The sequence below is a fragment of the Strigops habroptila genome, chromosome 4, assembly GCF_004027225.2.
Source record: "Strigops habroptila isolate Jane chromosome 4, bStrHab1.2.pri, whole genome shotgun sequence".
NCBI lineage: Eukaryota > Metazoa > Chordata > Aves > Psittaciformes > Psittacidae > Strigops > Strigops habroptila.
The window spans coordinates 55,916,891-55,934,652 of record NC_046358.1 but is presented as its reverse complement, the minus strand read 5'-3'; the positions used below and the strand labels follow the sequence as shown (position 1 = coordinate 55,934,652).

At 43.3% G+C, this 17,762-nt stretch overlaps 3 protein-coding genes across 4 annotated transcripts; 2 read left to right on the top strand and 1 right to left on the bottom strand.

Annotated features, from left to right (window-relative positions):
- Positions 1-3,069, top strand: ASCL3 (achaete-scute family bHLH transcription factor 3). The gene is made up of 2 exons (XM_030483969.1): positions 1-777; positions 2,292-3,069. The coding sequence occupies exon 1, from the start codon at positions 213-215 to the stop codon at positions 753-755; it is 543 nt and encodes a 180-aa protein (XP_030339829.1). The 5' UTR covers positions 1-212; the 3' UTR covers positions 756-777; positions 2,292-3,069.
- On the top strand, positions 2,450-15,655 carry C4H11orf16 (chromosome 4 C11orf16 homolog). 2 transcript variants are annotated; one of them, XM_030483966.1, is made up of 8 exons: positions 2,450-2,538; positions 3,786-3,990; positions 4,788-4,947; positions 6,114-6,342; positions 7,116-7,778; positions 8,227-8,414; positions 10,023-10,263; positions 14,342-15,655. In XM_030483966.1, the coding sequence occupies exons 2-7, from the start codon at positions 3,824-3,826 to the stop codon at positions 10,206-10,208; spliced, it is 1,593 nt and encodes a 530-aa protein (XP_030339826.1). In that variant the 5' UTR covers positions 2,450-2,538; positions 3,786-3,823; the 3' UTR covers positions 10,209-10,263; positions 14,342-15,655. The 2 variants fall into 2 exon arrangements, with proteins under 2 accessions (XP_030339826.1, XP_030339825.1); XM_030483965.1 differs by having other exon boundaries at positions 13,134-15,655.
- Positions 11,338-16,301, bottom strand: AKIP1 (A-kinase interacting protein 1). The gene is made up of 5 exons (XM_030483970.1): positions 16,176-16,301; positions 15,589-15,666; positions 13,043-13,156; positions 12,680-12,730; positions 11,338-11,786 (listed from the first exon to the last, which is right to left on the bottom strand). The coding sequence occupies exons 1-5, from the start codon at positions 16,287-16,289 to the stop codon at positions 11,643-11,645; spliced, it is 501 nt and encodes a 166-aa protein (XP_030339830.1). The 5' UTR covers positions 16,290-16,301; the 3' UTR covers positions 11,338-11,642.
- Positions 16,302-17,762: the final 1,461 nt, after the last annotated feature.

Genomic DNA, 17,762 nt, shown 5'->3' with positions numbered 1-17,762 from the left:
ACTTTCTTATATTTTCAAATGGAATGTTGTCTGCTCTATGTAACAGTCTTCCAACACCCCTCTGAAATGTCACAAATGCATTAAAAGTGTCTTCTGGAAAATGCCAGTAATGCCAAATGTTGGTAAGTCCAGGTGAGTTTTTTTCTACTGCTCGGTATGAGTTGTTTAAACTGTTACGTAATTATGCATTTCCAGGTTAACCACAGAACCTGATGGATGGCAAAAACTACTGTAACCTCATGGACAAGCTGTCCATCTGTTCTGAGACTGAGCGCATACAGCTGGCTAGGCCTTTCTGTGCCGACCCAGTGCTCACGTTTCACGTGTACCCAGAAACACCAAGCCAGGTCACTTGCTCTGAAGATTTGCCCTTCCTTCCTTTCATGTCTGAGCATCTCATCGTGGAGAACTTCTACAGTGAGCCCTGTGCCTTTCCCTACCAAATGCCCCATTCCAATTACCGCAGAAGTGAGTACTCCTATGGGACAGCTTTCATCAGAAAGAGGAATGAGAGGGAAAGGCAGAGGGTTAAATGTGTCAATGAAGGCTATGCTAAACTGAGGCATCACCTACCCAAGGAATACTTGGAGAAACGGCTCAGCAAGGTAGAGACACTCCGTGCCGCTATAAAATACATTAGCTACCTGCAGTCCATTCTGTACAGTGATTCTGTGGTGGCAGAAAAAAGTGTCATGGAGCCAAGCCAAGCACCTAAAGTAATTAACAAACAAAACCAGTTTTCGAAGACTGTCTGAACCATTCCAAACCAAGCAAAAGGTATCCTTTCTGGGAACCTACTGTATTATTAATGATGTGCATGTTCCTGGTGCATCTTACGAGCAGATCATAGTGCGAGTTAGTATAGGCCTGCACAAAAGAATTTTAATTTTGCAAATAGTAACTACACTTAGATATGAAAAAGACAACTGGAGAAATCTCATCCAAATGGCCTAAGTTAGTTAATTCATGGAAATCACAAAGCATTTCTAAAATTGTCACCAAACCAAAAATGTAATAACCTATACGTGTGAAGTAACTGTATGTGTCATCACAACCTGCATGCTTTAAAATAAAATCTTTCCACTGATGGGACTGAGATTCCTCTTGTTTTCTGTAATGTGCCTGGTTTAATCTCACATGTACTTTCTTAAAAGATGTTTGGCCTAATTGCCAGTGTTTCTTTTAAAAGGTCTTTTTAAAGGTTCCCAGGGATGTTGTTAGGTGCCAACAGAAAGGATAACTTAGTTTAAAAGGGGGAAAATAGAAAGAGGGTAGCAGCTTTCTGAGGCATGTTACTGAATGTAGAAAGAGCATAATTAATGTCTTGCAAGTGCTGTTCTTATTAATGAATGCTTTAATTCCATAAAGAACTGTTGATTTAGCCTAATTTCTATTGAAAATTGGATATTTCTTCAGCTCTTAGTGTCCTTAAATATTACTAGAACTACTCACACAATACACAATATAAAGAGAATTGGCAAGGGAGAATTGCCTTGGATAGGGTGTGTGTGTGGGAGTAATCCTGCAACAGAAAATTTTTGGGACTTTTACTGATAATGGTTGAGGTCTGGGGTGGTCTTCCCTGGCCAGCCAGTCTGTTTTCCTGTGCTACTGATGGTTTCAGCTAACAGAACAGATATAGAACAGATCTGTGTGAAGAGAGTTTAGCTCTTAACTGGCAAAGTGTTCTTAACATTTGCTGTATGTAAGGGTATTTTGTTATTGATGCTCTGCTGACAGCATGAGAGCAAGTAGTCTGTGGATGCAGAAGAATGTAGAGAAAATGGTTACAGGCTTCCCAAGTGCCGTATCCTTGTCTCTAATTGCAGTCACCCTGACTGTTATCTTGTTTTTATAGCAAAAATGAAATCAAGTATCCCTTCCCTCCCTCCCCACCCCCCCAAAAAAGAAAAGAAAAGTCAACATTTATTAAGGAGAAAATGAAGATTAGGGATCACAGCAGAGATTAACAGGTAGATTGCAGCATTGTAGATTTCTGGCATGTTTTTGATATGTATTTTGCAGGAAGTGTAGAATTCATTAATCCTTCCCCTTTATTGCAAAAAGGAAAAGTCTATGAGGCAATCTGACCTTGGTTTGTCTTAGGTTCAACCTTTCTGCAGGCGTTTTAAACCAATATATTTGTCACACCCCATGGTGGTGGGCTGCTTTTTCCTAAATCTGAACTGTAACTTCATATGGTGCTGTTATTTGTCCTGCAATAGTTGGCAGAAAGCCTGGAGGACATTGCACCCTCTTATAATCCCTTCCCTGCCCCTGCAGCCTTTCAGTGCAATATCTAGATCAATGGGGAGTTGAAAATGATGCAGACAAATGTTCCTCTCCGCAGTCATGTTCCACCGGTTTGTAACCGGTAAGGTCAAGATGTCTGATCCCCGTAGTTAGAGCTCTGGCAACCTCCATAGCAACTAGGAAACACTGGCAGGAAACTGCTTCCTGCGTCCAACAGGCAAAAGGGCAAGATTTCTGCATTGGAACTAAATCCAAATCAGCCAGACATAGTGTTATCAATAGCTGGTAAGTTTCGAACACTGCTGTGTTAAAGTTCTTGCAATTATCCAGGAAAAAACCCTCATAAAGTATTGCACAATTCCTTTGTCAGTGCCCTATTTTATACAGAAATAGAGGACCTGCTCTCAGCAGTAACGGTGCTGAAAGTGTTTAAAATGTGCTTTAATGTAGAATGGTTAGTTGCATTTCTTTGCAAAGTATTACTGATTTCATCTTGGGTTATAATGGGAGAGTTCATGTAGTTGTGAAACAAGTGAATATATTGTGTTGATTTGCTGACTTAAAGATGCATTTTGCAGCAGTTAATTTCCACTCTTCTTGCTGGATTTGGTCTGCTAGTTTCATGAAATTAGGTATATCTGGGAGTCCTCATACAAAGGATTCACAGATCATTTCTCTTATCTAAGAGGCAGAATAATATTTAAACGTAATATGAGTGCTTAAACTGTATTTTGTAAATTAGGCACTTAAATTTTATGTTGTTTAATTTCCATGCAAATTTTACCCTAAGCATGCTGAACACTTCTAAGGTATATTTAAAAATAAAAATGGAAGCTTGTCTATCTACTACATCTTGTCAGATTACCAGAGATAGCACCACATCGTCATTCTTACTGTGACAGCCTCTGAATAGTTATCACTTGTCAAATCGGAGCATCTCATTCTTTCTCATGGCAGGCCATAATCCTACTGTTATAAAATGTGACAAGACAGCTGAAAGATCAAAATATTTCCTCTTAATACGTCACTATAAATAAAACAAGTAACAGGCAACTGTAATCTAACATCACGTTCAAAAACTGTCATGTTCACTCAGGTTGTCGACTTCAGCTGTAGTTTCTGCCTCAGTTTGTAAAATAGGGAAGGTTTGTCTGGAGCTGTGTACAAGAAAGCTTTAAAGGAGAGCATAGGTGTAGGAGACCTAGATGTTAAAGAGGGAAACAAAAGTAGGAGGGAGCTAAAAGCTATTGCTTTCCTGAGGATTTCACAATGTTTCTAGTTTGCTTGGGTGTTTCTGTCCCTCTACCAGGTCAAGATTTGGGAGCCTGAAGATTACTGAAATCAGTAATATGGGTTCATCTGACCAAATGCCAGTCTGGATATTTTGAATTAATTATTTTAAAATAAAAATAAGCAATTTCTAAAAGCCACTGTTTCTTGAGGTACACCAGAAAGCATCTGCTTGTGTTATAAAATTACAGTACAACCCTAACTATTCTATGATTCTATGATTGTCTCTTTATCACCTACAGATCAGGACTGAGTCCTGCAGGCAGCTGCTTTTGCAAGAATGGCTGGCTTGGAAGCATTCCTGCCTACAGGTCACAGGTATTGCAGTGCGATGCCAGCTCTGGACAAGTTCTCATGCTCCAGCGTTGTGCCTATTGTCAGCCCCTGCTGCAGGAGCTCTTCTGTAGTGCATCCCACCTGGATCACTGAGCTCCTCACCCCCCAGAGGTAAAATAAAGTTCTTTTTGGAATCTGTGATTTGTTCTTTTTCATGATATCTAATAGCGTTAAAACAGGCTGGTGTGTCAGATGAATAAATTAACAACTTGAATGTCATTTGAACTTTCCCCTCCCCTGTACTGGCAGTGTTTTAGATGGTATTAACTAAAGTGGTTTGCTGCTCTGGAGATTACAAAAAGCAAAGCCTGAGAAAACCTCCTGTCAAAGAAACATTCCTTTAATATTATTTGGATAAATAGAAGCATCTTGTATTAGCAGCCGTCTTTTGTGAAATGTTTCTAATGCTTTGTGACAGGGGATTAGTTTTCCTGTTTTGAACTTAAACCTGTCATCAACCAGAAGCTTTGTTGTTTACTTTTCTACTTGTCTGTTGTTCCCCAAATGCCCCAGTGTAAACCATCAGCTACCACACTCTTGAGCGCACCTAGCTGTGCCCTGTGCTGGAGATGGCTCCTTTTTCCTGATCTTAGGGGTTGCGTTGGCTGCCATGTAAAGAGCAAAGGGGCTGGTGCAGGTAGTGCTGGCCAGGATTCCAGCTTACTTCCTCTAAACCCCAAACCAAAGAAATCTGGGTTAAAACAAGCACTGATGTTTTTTTCCCAAGAGCAAGGAATTGTCCCAGAACAAGCAAGTTTTCTGTTTCTTCCCACACGCTTTGGCCTGTGGGAGTGCTACAGAAGGAGGTGGAGTGATCCAGTTCTTAGATCTTACAAGATTTTCTTTTTTTCCCCCATGACCTACAGAAGCTGTTTCTCACAGTGCTGGCCCATTTTCTTTTCTTCAAGGTGCCAATGGATTACCCACTACCCCTCCTCCCCTGAGCCAGCATGGAAGAGGCTGAGTGCATCGGGGAGATCAGTGGCTTTAGACAGCAACATCCCTGTGTTAGTGAGAGGAGAACAAGATGGATTTTACTACCGTGGTACAGTAAAAGAGGAGATAAAGGTGAGTGACTGTTGCTGTGCCGTAGTCGTGAGTATGTGCAATAGGGTGGCTAGGCCAGCAGTCCTCACGTACCACTTGAGTTTAGTGTATCAGTTTCGATTTCAGCTGGTGCGTGAATTAGAGAACGGATCACCAGAACAGCTGATGCTTGTGGTTATGCTGATTCATAAAGCTTCCAATGTGCCTGATTCCAGGCCGCCTTCACCTCCTGCTGCCTGGCATGCTGGGTGAGCCTCTTGAATGCAGCACAGCCTCAGGCACCAGTTGACTAATAGTGATCAGGACCTTGCTCTTCTCAGCCTCCTTTACTGAGTCCATTTCTAGGAGTGAGCAGGTGTGTTTTGGGGATCCTTATCTTGTGCAGAAGATGGGTGCCCCCCAAACTCCCAGTTCCTGGTGAGAGCACTGGTGTTGTGCACCTTGCAAGAGCAGGCCCCCTGCCAAGCTCAGAGCGTGAGTGCTGTTGTGAGCAGCATACCGCCCACTGTTGTGTGTAGACACATAACCATCAATAGCACAGGAAAAGCATTAATGTTTTATGTACACACTTCCAGCTTGAGTCGGCTACAGACCAATGTCTCGGTGTCTTTTCAGAAATGTTAGTGAAAGCTTTAATTCATTAGTTTGTTAGCACTTCAAACTTGAACAGAAAAAAGAGCCTATTCTTCCTCAAGAACAGGGAAGTACATTGTTTTGTTGGTGATGGAAAGCCTCTCGGCAGGCCTTAATTTAAAAGAAAATAAAAATTCCCAACGGCCCCCCCAAGAAGCAGAATCAGTGCTGTATGTAATGAGGAAGGGCATGACTGAAGAACAGGTCTGAATGGCTTCACTGTCCCTTGTTACCTTGTTACCATTTCACAAACCTGGCATGGTTTATGAGATCCAGTTGCACTCTACCTATAGCTTTTTCTCTTGGGGAAGAAAATACAGATCCTAGTGGCAGTCAGTCTATACATATGATTCACACAGCCTGCTTTCTGGTGAGCCTCACAGAGGTTTTTCTGACTGTCTCGGTTCTGGACTAACCTCACACTATTTAGTTGTTGTTTGGGCTTGTTTTGACCTAGCCACGTAGCCACCAAATGTCCTCCTGGTGAAGGTTACGTGACCTGACACATTATGGACTGTTCTTCAGAGAAGCTATTATTTTGTTCCTGGTAACAGAATGAAAGAGGCATGTTCCTGGTAGAGTTCGCCAAACCACTTGCGTCACGTGGAAGGCATCCAGTGTGTGTACAAAAAACAGCAAAGGATGACATAATAGAATACGTGAACGGGATGAAGCACTCCTTACTCCCTGGAGACAAAGTGCTGGCACCCTGGGAGCCAAATATGGCCAGGTATGGCCCTGGAACTGTCCTCATGGGCATTGAGACAAGGGACCCCTTACGAGGTAAGAAAGGTGCTGCCCTCTTCTTCCTTGCCTTGCTCTGAAGCATAAGTGAGGCTGTCAGGATAAACTCTTGTCACTGTGCTACTGCCAGAGAAAAACCAGTGCACAGACTACAGTTTAGTGTTACTCAAAGCTTGCAGGAGCTAATGGGGCTTGCTGATGGATATCTGTGTAACCTCACCAGTCGGACCCTAAGGAAGTTGTGACCCATATGTAACCCATAAAAATGTCATTTTCATTGTTTGTGCTATTTCCAGTCTGTTTGGACAAGGCTGTGTCTTGCTGTGTGAAGGACAGTGGCCTTTTCATGAGGGATACAAGTGAGACAGCTCTCAGGAAGCACCTATCTGTGCTTGAATGCTCACATTTGTACTGAATGGTACATCTGGGGTGATTTTATCACCCAAATGTAGGAGATTTTAAGAGCTCATTCATTTTTCCTGTGTCTGACAGTCAAGCTCCACTGACTTACCAAAATACTATTCTTGGAGCATTACTGCTAACTTTGTCAGTAACAACAAAAGTTACTCAGTCAACATTTTCTTGTTCATCTGATGACAAATTGGAAGGAAAGATACTGCCAGGCCTGTTGTCACAGCAATGGTGCTGCAGCTGCCTGCTACCATGACTTTATGGTGAAGTGTTACAGAGAAGTAGTTGATCCTACTGCCTGACAGGAGTAGAAAGTGCATAAAGCTGCAAAGCCTGATCTGTGTATGGGCACTACCCAGGCAGGCTGCCTGCTTATGGCTGCTTACCTTTTCTCTCAACAGCCTCAGAAGATGAAGAAATTATGGTCCACTTCTGGAATGACAAGAAAGTCAAACTCCCGCGAGGTGTGGCTCTGTGGATCCCTCCTAGCCTGTGGGAAAGGATTGTAGAGATGATCCACATGCCCTTCACCAGCAGGGTGAAGCCCAGAGAAATTCCAGACACTAACTGTTGTATTATTTCCCACAGTCCTAAAATGGCCCTGATTCCTGTTTGTGCTGTACATAGCCTTGCCAAGCACCGCTTGCTCTGCTTACGCTGCTGGCCACGTTTCCACTATCACTGTGATTGTATAAGCTGTTTGTCAGCATATGTAGGGTGCATCTGCTGCTGCCATCCCCGTGTCAGCGCCTGGTGGCCTCTTCCATCCAGGCGTCTGGTATTTCAAAGCGAAACAGAAGAGGTAGATTCCAGCGGTGAGCCCTCTCCATGCCTTCTAGAACCAAAAAGCCCCAAACCAGAAGCAGCAGCAGTTGTGGCACCATCTTCTCCCTCTTCTGATTCAGAGTGGGACCTGGAGCCATTCCCTGCTAAGAGTACCATGGTGGACAGTGCTGTTAACACAGGCTCCAGTTGTCTTGAGAAGCCCAGGCTAAAGGATTCTGCAAGACCTGAGTGGAAATACTGGAAAAGAAGCCACCACAAGTCCCATCCCAGTAATTCAGGTACCTTTTGACAACTCCACAGGCAAGCAGCAGTCAGAGAGGAAAAAATCCCGAATATGTGTTCTGATCTTCTGAGCAGTCACTTAGCCTGTAGTTTATTGGTATGAATGCTGTAAATTTATCAGTCTCTAACACAATAATTCTCCCTTCTCAACATTTCTACTGCCTCATCTTGCATGCCAGCTCTCCTTTTAGCATATAATCCAATGGAAAACTACCAGGACAAGAATTTCACTTAGAAGCATAGATATCCCTCTCGCAGTTTGTTCCCCATCATTTCCCTCCACTTTGTATGACGCTAACATCTTCATTAACCTTTGCTAGTCCATGCAGAATAACCTGAAATAATTCCTTTTAAGCTTAAAGTGCATTTCCCTTGCTTCTGAAATGAATGTTTCTCCATTTCAGTTCTGGTTTCACTCTCAGATACAATTTTACTCCTTCCCAGGACTCGTCAATCGCAGCAGCACATGTACGAAGGGCAAGCTGGAACCCAAAGCCATCTCTACTGGGGACACATTCAGTGTTGCCTCGACTAATCGTAGTGCAATGTTTGAAACCATCGAGCAGTCTCCCAGAGGGCAACTCACAATGAAAGAAATCTTAAGAGACCAAGATTTCAAGCTGTCATTGGGGGTAATCTGTATTAATACTGTATTTATGTAAACACATGGTTTGTTTGAATGGAAGAAATATTCTTGTTAATGGTCTGAAAGTTGGCTAGAAAAATACATTGTTTTTAACTGCTTGCTAAGGCCATCCACCAGTTTTGTGATAGGCATGACATTAGTGGAAACAAAAGAAAAGTCCCAAAACCCTAAGGAAGGGCTGACGCTACTTGGTAAAAATGCAAAAGATTATTCTGGTAACTGTGAGAGCATTCAATAATGCAGATTTCAATTCAGAAACCTGCCAATTGACATCAACCCAATAAAGTCCTGTGGAAGTAGGGGCCTACATGAGTGGCCTTGGAAATGGTCAGATGTGATTATTAGCAGCACAAGAAAAGATTCAATCTGGAAAGGTACTGGGTTCTGCCAGACAGACTCTGATAGTCACAGTCTCTATCTCTGAAAGATAAAACCAGATTTTTTAGTAAGCAGCCTTTATTGAATATCTTCTCTTACTTCCTCACAAGAAGCAAGCAGTTTAAACAGCAGATCCCTATCATAAAGCTAGGGGATGCAGAGTAAGCAAACTGTGTCACAGCCAGGAACAAAGAAACCACCAGATTTTTAGGCCTGGTTGCTGTTGGCCATGGTCCCCTCCTGCTTTAGAAAACTGGGAACAAAAAACCCCAAACCAGAATATGAGTGCCAAAGAAAGCAAGCACAGAAAAGAGGATGAAAACACTTCTCTGCACAAGAGCAACAGGAGTACCATTAATAAATTATATATTAAAAAAATCAAATATTAGCTCCTCTGTAGCTTCACTCTCTTGCTACTGTGAGCTGACTGCAGAGTAAAACTTTGAACATGATAAACTTGCATGATTTTCTTTAGAAGATTAATGTGTTAATGACGTGTTAGTGAGCAGAGAATACACTGGAATACATCTTGTATTCTCACAAATATATATATTAATTTTAAGCAGATGCCTATGAACTTCTTATTAACTGTATGGTTCTACTTTGCTATTTCAATAATCATAGTTACACACCTCTGTAATCGGTTTTCTAGGAATTTTTAGGCCAGATGGAGCTCCAGTGCATGAAAGTGACATGGTTTTCCTCTTGGTAAAACTAAAAAGAAACTAGAATGGTTTCATTCTAGCCCCAGATTGGCTGCAAGAATCACAGTAGTGAATGCTATGCGGTAATACAGAGTATGACACACTTTTATTCCTGTAAAATAGCCCTTCCTGTTTTTAAACCCAGAAGACTGCTACTCTTTGAGATAGTTGGAGCAGTTTTATCATATAATACAGACTGCATCAGAAGTAACTCACAGAAAGAAGTGAAACAGGCTTCCCAGAGGTTTTCTCTGTGGGGCTAATGTCCTCCTGCTGTAGTCACCAAAAATCTTCCTAACTTCTAAAGGAGCAAAGCTTTTGATCAAAGCCTAGCACCTTCTGAAAATCCTTTGGTCTTTTCTGTGTTTCAGCAGTAGTCTGTACTAGCACGGAAATGATAGCATTATTAAAGCTACATGAGGCGGAGGTACCTATCTTACAGCAGCAGTTACAAAGACACTGATGGGTCTTTTTTAGACTAGACTTCTAGGGATTTGTTTTCTGTCCTTCAGGAAGAAGGTTTTGCGCCATCAGAAAAACAAAGATATAAAACAGCAAGAAAGGAAACAGAGTCAGATGATAAACATAAAGCAACTTGCATACGAGACGACAAACTTGATGATACAGACCATGTCAGAAGAGGACAGACAGAAAAATCAGTAAAGAGCTCACTTGCAACAAAACAGAGAGAGACATGATCAACCAGAATTCAATAAATGTACAATTGATGAAGTTTGGGAGCTGAAATTTCAGGTAAATTGCTTATACTAGATCAGTGTAACATTTATTAACCAAATCAAGTTCTGATTTAGGTACTGTCTGTAGACTATCTTTATGGATAACTATAATTTTAATAACTGAGAAAGTCTTACTTCTACCCACACTGAATTTCAGCATCCTCATTCTTTACTGCAAGGTACTGTATGAAATTCCTAATTATTTGGACTAAGGAATTCTGGAGAGATCAGGTAAACTAGTATGAGCACTAAGAGCCTGAACAGATGCACAGCAAGAGTCTAATAAATCTCCAATTTGTCTACAGTTCTCTGGAGTCAGCCAGAGGAATTCAGCATAGCCATTTCTTTTTGTAGAAAGCCAGAAGGAATGGAGAAACAATACAAGCTGACAGCTGAAAATATTTTTTTCAGTATTAAAGCACAAGAGAAAGTAGCCAGAGGGTGAAGAACCTGCTACTGTAGATACAAACAACAAAATGCTTAGAGATCTAGCATTAAGTCAGTGAATTTTATATTCCTATGAAAGTTAATTGAAACCTTAATACCATCGGCTACAAAAAGATTACACTAATTCTGATTGTGAAATCTGGTCCTTCAGAAGAGTTAAGCATCCAGGGAGTCTTGTTAGTGTGAGACTCCTCATGTTTAAAGTGTATGAACTTGGCCATAATAATCTGCAGCACGCAGTTGCTCAGCAGTACTTTTCCCCTGCAGGAAACAGGAGATAATTCAGGGTATGCTACTACCTACTGAAAAAGGTAGCTAACTGGTGTTTAGCCTAGGTGAAAGCCTCCAAAGAGACAGTGTCAATAGCTTATGTGCCTATACTGAACATCTGACACATATTCAAACACCTTCCTAAGCTGGGGGGGTCCTAGATAGTGAATCTCATTTGCATTTTATTTCTTTATCAGAATAATAGAAGTACAGATAGGAGAGATGCACTGTGAGCCAGCTGCTCTAAAATCAGCACCAGCCCATAGAAGCTGATGTACATCCATATTCATACCACATGGATCATGCTTTCTGTGGTCAGAAATATGACATGGTCATTCTGTCTGAGGATAATATAAAAGAAGTTGTCACCATAAAGACTAAATTATGTATTTTATTACACTGATTGTATCTTTAATTCTTTAAAGCATAAGAACCTAGAATTACAAGTCACATAATTAGATTTAAGGCACACAATGTACAAGTATCTATAAAATCAGTGTACAGAGTGGGCTGCATATAATTGCGTTAAGTACAAAACAAATATACAGGTCATAAAAATGGAGTCCCAAAGATGAGAATACTATTAAAGTGCTAACAAGAAAAATATATTCATAGTTCATTATATGCATTAAAACGGCCTCATATTTTATTCCTGTGATTGCCAAGAAACAACAAACATCATAGAACAAAAGTTAAATCAATACTTTGTCCTGCGTGGACATCCACCATGTGAGTTTGTTGCACCATGTCTTCTGAGGTTGCTGTGACAGAATAGAAGCCTGGAGAAACTTCAATGTAGATGTCTTCAGAACCTTGTCTGGCCTTTGGAGGCAGGGGGAAAATAAGTTTCATTACTGTTTAGTTATCTAAGATTTCCTACAAAAATACAAATTTTTATTTTGGGTAAAAAAAAATTACATTTCAGCTGCAATGTAAATGTACTAAGATTTTTCAGAATACATCGGCAGCATGGACAAAACTGTAAGATGTTTCTGTCAACACAGAAATTAGCAAGTACCATGCTTAAAGTATTTCATCTAATGTTTCAGTCAGTGGAAATAATCAACATGCTGTAATCTCTGCCCACAAAACTGACAGCTGCCAACCTAAATGGTTTTGCACATAAACCTGGAAACATCTGTCCTTACAAGGGTGCTCCCACTAATCTGTACAGTGGTACAGACAGCATGTTTCTCATCTTTTGTGGCTTAAAAGTTCCGGAAATTGATTTGGTGAGGTGTTAGGCTTTGAAAAATAAAGTTTTCCTCTCCTTGAGGAATAGGAGTCTTCAGAGGGACTGTATGAGGGCCGACCGTAACTGCGTAGGCAATTGCTGTGTGCCCTGCTGCGTGCCTTTCCTCAGCACAGGGAATGTGTCAGGAGCACAAATGAGGTGAGACTGGATTATTTCTGCTGATGCAATTCACAAGAGCCTAAAGATTAATCATGGTGTTTGACACTCTGTACCAGTCCAAGATATAGAGTCTTAACTGGTTATGTGCCAGAATGCCACAATCTGGTTTATAATTAATTGTGAGAGTCTCTGTATGCCCATTCTACTGCCCATATGATAGGATTGTGAGTCCACCACTGGTTAATCTCCTGTGCCATCGCAAAGTTCCCAAACCTGATCACAAATTTTAACCAGCTTGATGCAAACTAATAAAAAAAAAAGCTATAGCTCAATTTAAAAACAAAGTATTGTATGAACTTACACACTGCTGGCAAGTTTGAACTTGACTGGGTGGTACAGAGGCTTCAGTCCTCTGCAAAGAAAAAGATACTGTTTTCTAATGGTAAAACATAAAAGGCAAATTCAGCCTGTGAGAGAGGGAATGCTTCATGTCCATGAAATTTTCCTCTCCACAAAAGCACTGACATAGCACTGACTGGTGCCATGAAAGTTATTCTGCCTTCCCCCCGCCAAGAAGTTTCAGATCAGTCCAACTGTTCACATGCCCGTAATGCCAAACCACATACAGTAGTGTAAACAAATGTCACAGATACTAGATGGATAACAACTGTCCCATGGCAAGGGAAGGAATAATCTTTAATCAAAACCCAAAACACCTACTTACCTTTTCTTCAGAGGACTCCAGCTCTCTTCTCCCTGCTTGCCTGGCATGGTATCTACAGATGTGTTTGATTTCATGCTCTTTGCATCTACAGGTTGTCATAGAGCTATAATACTTCTGGACAACAACAGAAACAGAGAATATTATGTGGAGAAGCATCAAAGCCATGCTCACAACTACTGCAGATTTACAAATGAAAGTGGAACTGCACAGCTACTGACATTCTGTATTAATTGGCTGGTTTGTCCTTGTGTGAGGATGAAAATAATGCCTGGATGTCCACAGGACATCTGCCTTCTCGTACAAAACTGTCAGCCCTGATTTTGGATGCCTGTCTCCCAACACAATACACAGGGACTCTCTGAAACCTCAGAACTGAATTCATTAAAATACCAGAAGGAATGCTCAGAAACATCTACCTGATCAGGCTCTTTAAGAAAAGCTCTGGTGGAAGAAGGCATACATTACGGGTCTTTAATATTATGTATATGCAACTTAGGTTCCTTGCATAGGTGCCTAGCCAGTGAAGACTGGTTTTGCAGGGCGCATGCAGGAGCAGTACTCCACAAGCAAAACAAGTTAATACTGAAACAGTGCATTGGTAAAGAAGCTAAAGTGTCTTCAAGGCTGGTACCAGTAGCATAGCGGTTTTGTGGCTTGTATTTAAGTCCAGAGCAGCCTGTTTCTGGCTCCACAGTAAAGGTACTTGAATCTTCCCTACTGCAAATTAAATATCTGAGTACAGCTCTGCTGCCATCTGTTGTCACCAGAGAACTACTCCCAGGGTTACTTTTTTTGATCACAGGGACCAAAAAGTTCGAAAATATCTATTTCATTTCACTTATATTTTCCTTGTCTCTGACTGTCAATACTAAATTTAACAAAAATAAGGCAAATAGCTATTCTTATTTCCAAATCCACTCCCGAGATTCATTCTTTGATGTTATGCACACATCAATAGATTTGGTTGCTTGTATTGTAGTTTACCGTGAAGCTGTGTCCCAAAACACATCAATACTCTGACCTATTGCATAACGCTTCACAGAGCATTTCTATATCACAGGAAGTGAGCTGGATTCTTTTACATGATGTCACACAGCAAAGAAATTTATTCAAACTTTTGGTAAGAAGTGTGGGTAAACTTTGATCCCTTAGTAACTCTTAAGCAACTCAAATCACACATTTAAGCGTTTGCATTTAAGTGCTTAAATGGTTATATTCAGCTGTGGTTTTTATTTGCACTTTGTTAACTTTACCCATGAACTTGTGGATCTGAGAATTCCCTTCTCCCCCTCTTTACAGCTCTTCTCCACAGAAGATGCCCGAAACAGTACCGTCTTGGCTGATGCATAGATACAGTAGTCATCCACTGCTTGTTCTACTTCTAACAGGGCATAGGATAAGTCTCTATATACTGTTACATTTTTGTTTCATCTTGTGTAAAACTGTTCTGCCCCAATTGTTTTAGGATTAACTGGTTACTGAGTATTTAGTGCTTTGAAATTATAAAGTAGTTGCTTAAGAGCTAATAGTTTTGGTGTTGAACTACTGTTTTCTCTAATTCAATTGAAGGCTTAGCCTCTGTTATTAACTCTGCAGACAATGAGGTCTCTGCTGCATTATGATAACAGATCCCAAAGGGCATAGTCAATGATGATGGAGTTTTCAGAGACTTTAATGCACTAGCTGGGCTGCAGGGCTGCATTCACAAGGACAAGCTGGGAGAGACAAGCCCCCAGTCCATCTGCCCGGAAGAGTTATGACATCCGGCAGGCAGAGACAACATGAAAGCAGTGGTACTGTGCATCTGCATGCCATACCTCTTGTTTCTACTGTGGTTAAGTTTCTACTTATCACAAACAAATACAGCGCTGCTCAGAATGGAGCCTGCATTCATTATCCAATAGAAACATCCCAACCTGAGTTTGCTTAAACAATACAGGGGAGGTTAACGTTAAGTTCAGAGCAAATGTGTGACATGAAGCAATGTCTTTGCTCGGGATTCAAACTCTCCTGTACTTCTGCCACCCAGAACGCACTGGCTCTATTAGCCAGCATGAAGGGTTCACATTGGCGCGATGAAAACAAAGGGTTACCCTGTGTAAAGCAACTCTACTGCACAGGTGCAGAGGTCCCTGGCAGCACTGGAAACAACTCTCTACGCTGTGACACAGCCCTGCAATGGCTGACACAATGTAACCTGCGATGTCTCTTTAACCGTATTGCCTTGGCACCAAGAAGTGGAGAAACGTTCTGCTACAATCCACCAGTCTACTGGTGCTATGGAAAATGCCGATAGTGGTGGTTATTAACTAAGCTGGTACCAGTCAGTCGGGATAACCCTGCTGAAACCTACCATGCCATCTACCACATGATGGTGAGCGCCCCACATTTCTTCACTGTCACAGGCTCACTGGCTAAGCTCTTGCCATGCAGTGAGCAAAACCGAAGTCTAATTTTTGCAGTTTTAGCAAGAGTCATACAAACAGACCTCTGCCTGGCACAGCATAAACATTTCACTTTGGACGGGTCTGGGGGTAAAACCTCACCTCACATTCCTTTGAGGCTTGATTCATCAAGTTCACAATTGAAGCAAATGCTGCATTGAGACGTTCTGAATCTTCTTCCTGCAATTAAAGTAATCTTTTGTAAACCATAATGTGATGCTCATTGCTTAGAGGTAGAAAGTGTCAGGTGATTAAACAGCAAAATACTCTTTAGTGCTGGAGGCTGCCTTGGGGAGAGAAAGAGCCCTCTGTGGCCGCCACTCTGCTGCTTGGCTTTACCGCAGCGTGCACCAGGCAGCGCCGAGGCACTTGCTGCACCTAAGAGGTGACGGGATGGGGCAGTGTCCTGCAGCCCGGTGAGCGCCCACTGGCTCTTGACTATATAAAGCACAGCGGGAAGTAACCCAGCGTGAAGCCGTTCTACGGATTTCAGAACGCCTCCAGCTCATTAAAGCACACGGGTGGCTCAGTCCCACGCACACCTACATGTATGTGTATATATATATGTACACATATGCACCATCCTGCCACCACCTCAGGGCGCAGCTGCTCGGCGCTTCTTGTTTATGCTGCTGCATTTCTGCCGCCACGGCCGCTCCCGCCCCGCCGCCGCCGCCCGCAGCACTGACCGGGTCCGAGGCCGGGCGCGGGTCCCGTCCCGCCGCGCGCCGCCGCCGCCGCCGCGCCCGCTCCAGCACGTCGCGCGCCAGCCCCGCCGTCCGCCCCGCGCGCGAACCCTCCATCCCGGTGCCGCGCGCGCGCCGTCACAACGCGCACGCGCCGCCGTTCTGTCCGGCCCCGCCCATAGAGCCCCAGGCTGCCGCTAGGGGGAGCCACAGCCCCGCCGGTGCTACGCTGCCCTGCCCCGCCCCGCCTCGCCCCGCCCCGCCCCGGCCCGGCCAGGACCCGCCGGTGGCAGCGGGGCAGTTCCCGTCGGGTCCCGGTCCCGCACAGAGTTCCGGGGGAGTCTCCCGCAGTGTTCTCTTAACGCCGCCAGACCTGGGGCGGGCCCGCACGCTTCCCCGAGGCAAAGCCACTGCCGCGGGCGGGCTTCCTGTGAGCTTCCTTCCCTCCGCGGCGCCGCTCTGATGGCGGTGGGCCCCTGAGGTGCTGCTCACCGCTGTCCCTGCCCGGCCACTACGGGGAGGAGCCGAGAGAAGCCGGAGGGTGCCCAGCAGTGACTGGGCGGGCGGGTGCCGGTGTGGCCATGGTGCTTCGTCCCGTGGTCTCTGCAGTAGAAAGCAGTACACCCTGTTTTTTTATCGTTTTCCTTTAAACTTCTGAGGTAAAAAGTAAAAACTACAGCACGTAGCGATGGTTGGCTGAGTGAAACAGGTACTGGTAGAGGACAGAGTGCCTGCAACCTATGGCTGCCTCTGCCTGGAAGCTGCCTCTGGCCCAGAAGGGTTTTCCGGAGGGGCAGCACGTGTGTGCAAGGCCTCGGTTAGCCCCACAGTCACCGCTTGGAGCCACCCAACAGGCTCAGAAAGCAACAGTGGCTGTGTGTAAACGGGTGCTGCTCTGTGGCTTTGCTCATCTCACGCGTGCAGTGATGACGGTAAGAAGGGGAAAGTAAGCACAGAAACTTTCTCTACATGCAGTATGGCCAAGGTTAACAAATAGGCCCTGATCTTTTAAATCCTTCACTGTTGGTGGGGCTTTGCCCACTGTAATCTGTTTGGCAAATGAGAAAAATAATCCTCTCCTAGTTTACATTTTATTATCATCTTCCAGTTGCTTAGCCAGAGCAGCAGCCAGCTCCTGTAATAAACAAGCCCTTCTTAGGCTGCTTGTTCATGAAAACACATTGAAGGCCCCAATTCAGTGTTCAAATACAACTTAACTTTATGTTGAATCTCTCGTACTCCAAGGGAAATGTAAGCAGTTGCTTGGGGTGCCTGAGGTCTGGGAGCCTGAATGCAACGTAAATGGGGAAAAACATTTTTGATGAGAGCAATGTTAACATGTTAGCATGTTTGAAATTCTTGCTTGATGTGCTGGAGGAGCAGCCAGGATAGACTGCTTCCTGCTTAATTGGGAGTGGAACATCTTTCCTTGAGCATCATTCCTCATTATCATTGCTCTCCTGGAGAGGCAGATGGTTTGCTGTCTTCCTACACTTGTGAAATGCACTTGGGAAGGCCCTCCTATGTTGTTTTCCTAACGGGGAAAGAAAATTGTATTCATTTTATATTCCTGCCAGGTACTTGCAGCAG